We start from the raw sequence: 4,376 nt of genomic DNA on the forward strand, positions 1-4,376 counted from the left end.
TTGCAACACTACACATATCATCAACATCAACATAAGCAAATACAAGCCTCTTTCGGGATCGACTTACGTGAAGCTCCCGCAGGTGATCGAAAACAAGAAATCCGTTCTTAACATTAAAAACAACGACAACCAGTGTTTCAAATGGTGTCTCCTGGCCCATTTGCATCATAAAACAAAAAACTCTACGCGCGTTGGAAGTTACAGCCAGTACGAGAATGAATTGGATGAATATTTCGAAGACGTTACATTTCCTGTGCAGCTGACAAAAATCGAAAAATTCGAAAAAGCATATCAACAAAAGAACGAGATTCAGCAACAAAAAAGTAAATATTTTTCCGCTTCGGATCAGCAAAATTGTAGGTGATGAGGTGAATGTAGTGCACATGCTGTTGATAAAAAATATGAAACAGCACCATTATTGCCTCATTCGTGATCTTTCGAAGCTGGTCAGAAGCGAGATAACAAAATATGAACATAAAATCGAAATCTGTTATCGATGTATGGTATTTTTCAGCAACCTAGGTTCAAGAACCGCCAAGGAGAGACTGCAGGATCACCTCAGAGAATGCCTGCAGCATCAACCATCCAGATGCGTGTTCCCTGGTGGTTCTCATTTCTTCAGAAAGTACAAGTCCCAGCTGGAGGTCCCCGTTGTCATCGTTGCGGACTTTGAGGCATTCTTGAAGCCCATGGCGATCTGCGACCCCGATCCAGCGAAATCATCAACTACTGCCTACCACGAGCACATACCTTGCAGTTTCGCATACTACGTGCACTGGATGGCAGGAGCGGACGAAGATAGCAAGGAACCGATTCTTTACCGAGGACCCGAGGCTGCAAAACGCTTCCTGGAATTCCTAGTCAAGGAAGTGGAGGAATGGGGTGATGTTTTGTTCAGGACTAAACCCATGAATGATCTTACCGAAGACGAAGAATTGAGGTTTGTTTGTGCAACACATTGTCCAAATTGCGGGTCCAAATTTGATGATTGTGTGATAAAAGTGACACACCACAATCACGTAACGGGTCAGTACATCAGTCCGTTATGCTATAGATGCAATTTGAAGCTTCAAACTGCCAAGTTTGTGCCGGTATTTTTCCACGGCCTCAGCAATTATGATCTTCACCATTTCGTCAAAGAGCTGGGCTATGATAAAAAATCCATCCGTGTGATTGCCGAGACCGACGAGAAATACATTACTATCAGCAAGTGGGTGAATATTCCACCGGGCTATCATGGTAAGATGAGCAAAATGATCCCCTGCGACGATGAGTGCACGTTGTGCGCTGCTGGCAAGAAGCCAAAATACAGAAGAATTGAACTTAGATTCATCGATTCTTACCGCTTTCTCCAGGCTAGCCTCGAAAAATGCGTCGCCATGTTGGACATGCCAGAAGTTACCAGAGATCATTTCCCAGATGTGTCCTTGGACGCTATTCGAAGGAAAGGAGTGTACCCATATGAGTACGTCGACGGGCCCGAAAAATTCGACGAGACGGATCTTCCGTCGAAAGACGCTTTTAATTCAACCTTGAAGGACTCCGTGTGTTCCGACGAAGACTATGCGCACGCCAAATGTATGTGGAACGAGTTTCGATGCTGCTCGCTGGGTGATTTCCACGATCGATACTTGAAGCTGGACGTGCTTCTCCTATTCGACGTGCTCCAAGCGTTTCGTCAAACCGCTATTCGTGATTACAAAGTCGACCCTGCGCACTTCGTGAGTCTTCCGGGATTCACCTGGAATGCCATGTTGTATTCCAGTAGCATTCGATTGCAACTTTTCGCGGAAGATCAATGCGACATGCAGCTTTTCATCGAGAAATGTATCAGGGGCGGCATCGTGCAATGTTGTTTAAGACATGCGAAAGCAAACAACAAGTACATGGGAGACGAGTACGATCCCAATCAGGAGTCCAGCTACATAATATACTTGGACGCCAACAACCTGTATGGTTATGCGATGACGCAGAAGCTGCCACAGTCTAATTTCGAGTGGTCGGACATCACCGAAGAAGGACTGAAACATCTGCTTCAAGAGGATAATTTTGAAGGATCGACAGGATACTTCGCGGAGGTAGACTTAGAGTATCCTTCAGAATTGCACCAGCTCCATTCGGATTTTCCTCTGGCGCCTGAGCTAAAATGTCCTCCTTGCTCCAATCAACCAAAACTGCTTCTGACGTTGGAGAGGAAGGATCATTACGTAGTGCACTGCAAACTGTTGAAATTCTATCTCCAGCAGGGTCTTGTTTTAACTAAAGTGCACAGAGTTTTGAAATTCACACAGGGCAAATGGCTGGAACCCTACATCAACATGAACACCTAGAAGCGGCAGGTGGCGACATCTGACCTGGATAAGGATATGTATATACTGATGAACAACGCCATCTACGGAAAAACAATGGAGAATGTAAGGAAATACAAGGATGTCAAGATAGTTTCGGACGAAAAAAAATGCATGAAGTGGGTTGCCAACCCACGCTTCAAGAGCAGGAAAATTTTCAACGAGAACCTGACGTTGCTTCATCTTGACAAATCCTGCATTACGTTCAACAAACCGACGTACGTGGGGGCTGCAATTCTCGAACTGTCGAAACTGCAAATGTACGAGTTCCACTACAACATCATGAAGTCACGATACAAAAATCAAATCCAGATCGCTTACATGGATACGGACAGTTTCGTTTATGTGATGAAGGAAGATCCGTACAGGGGCATGTCAACCGAATTGAAGGAACATTTCGACACTTCGGGCTATCCACAGCCGAACCCCTACAACATTTTGCCAAGAAACAAGAAAGTTCCCGGATTGATGAAGGACGAAATGAACGGTGAGATCATCAGAGAGTTCGTGGGACTCAGGGCTAAATCATATTGTATCAGAACGACCGTTGCCACCATCAAGAAGTCCAAGGGAGTTGGGAAAAGCACTGTTCAGGGGAAATTAAACGTCGAGGATTACATCGAATGCCTGAAAAAGGAACTCCCCATCCTGCGGGAAGAGAGGAGGTTCCAGAGCATAGACCATGATGTGAAGACCGTGAAACTGAACAAAGTGGCGTTGGATGCAGAGGACGACAAGAGAAAAGTTTTGAACTGCGGTATTCACACCGTTCCATGGGGCTATTCACCAATCGGAGAGAAGTCCAAATCATGCAATATCTGTAATTAGGCTAATCCTGTAACGAATCCACTTCGCACGCACACACACACGCTTCTGTATTAAATTGTACGCATACACACAAAATACTTTTTTATTTATTTCATTTCCGGCATCCATCTATTTTTTTTGCTGAAATAAACAGCAGTCTCATATCACCAAAACCTTTTCTCTCCATTTATTGTTCTTTCCTACACTATCCCAATGTTGGTCTTGGGGTGGCACAGAGAGAAAAGAAGGCAGCAGCTGAAGCAGAATGCAGTTCACGGATAGCAGTAAGTAAATAAACAGATATAATAAAATAGGAGTTCTTCGCAATGCGTCCGAAAGGAGTGGCTTATCAAATCCCTTACTCGGAACTCAAAAAGGTTTCGGGCATCGATTCTATACTCAAGAAGAAACAACGCGAGAAGAAAAACAAATGTTTGAAGAAGGGGCACGGGATGAAGCTCCTTCTCAGCAGGCCACAGCTAAGCAAGTTGCAAAAGTCTAGGTCAAGAAAGCAGGGAGGTTTCATTTTCAGCATTCACGCGATCCTCGCTGCTCTCGGAGCCGTGGGAAGTCTCGCAGGTGGTAGTGCCGCGATCGCGAAAACCGTGATCAATGCCAAGAAGAACACAAAAGAGCTCGAAGAGCAAAAAAGACACAACCTCGCCGTGGAAAGCAAGATGAACGCTACTGGTTCCGGATTGAAGAGAAGAAGAACAAAGAAACAAACCACCGCAGCAGCGTTGAAGAAATTCAACCTTTTTGGAGAAACAAGATGGCGGCAACTAGTAGAAGCTGCGCTGATCGTCGTCCAGTTTTTCGAGACTTTTCAGTGTTCTTTCTGAGTTTATCTTTAATCCTGGTGTACTCGTGCCTCCGCTACAGTGTTTCCTCACCGATGTCAAAGGATTTTCATGATCTATTGCGATGGAGATGTGCTGAGAGAGACTTTTCATTTTCGGCACTCGCGGCAACAGGTATGCGTGTCTCCGCCATGGCTTCACCCAGCAGCAGGGAGCAGCGCTCGGCAGGTAAGGGGACCCCAGCCCGGTACTTTCACTTCCTATGCATGGCTTTAATCTGTGGGGACATACAAGTGAATCCAGGACCTGTGAAAACGTTGGCAAATTTCTCCGTGTATTACCAAAATACACAGAGCATTAAGAACAAGCTTTCTGACTGTGCTGCTTTTGTGTGTGAGCTAATGACATACGATTGCTTGAT

General features: G+C 45.2%; 2 protein-coding genes across 2 annotated transcripts; both read left to right on the plus strand.

The window, feature by feature from the left end:
• The first annotated feature begins 500 nt into the window (after positions 1-500).
• On the plus strand, positions 501-2,330 carry LOC145999298 (uncharacterized). The gene has a single exon (XM_083136238.1). The coding sequence runs from the start codon at positions 501-503 to the stop codon at positions 2,328-2,330; it is 1,830 nt and encodes a 609-aa protein (XP_082992364.1).
• A 36-nt stretch (positions 2,331-2,366) lies between these two features.
• Positions 2,367-3,176, plus strand: LOC145999299 (uncharacterized). The gene has a single exon (XM_083136239.1). It carries the CDS (start codon positions 2,367-2,369, stop codon positions 3,174-3,176), a length of 810 nt encoding a protein of 269 aa, XP_082992365.1.
• The last annotated feature ends 1,200 nt before the right edge of the window (positions 3,177-4,376 follow it).

Source organism: Lepisma saccharinum, chromosome 15, assembly GCF_977018435.1.
Source record: "Lepisma saccharinum chromosome 15, izLepSacc3.1, whole genome shotgun sequence".
In the NCBI taxonomy this organism is placed as follows: Eukaryota; Metazoa; Arthropoda; class Insecta; order Zygentoma; family Lepismatidae; genus Lepisma; species Lepisma saccharinum.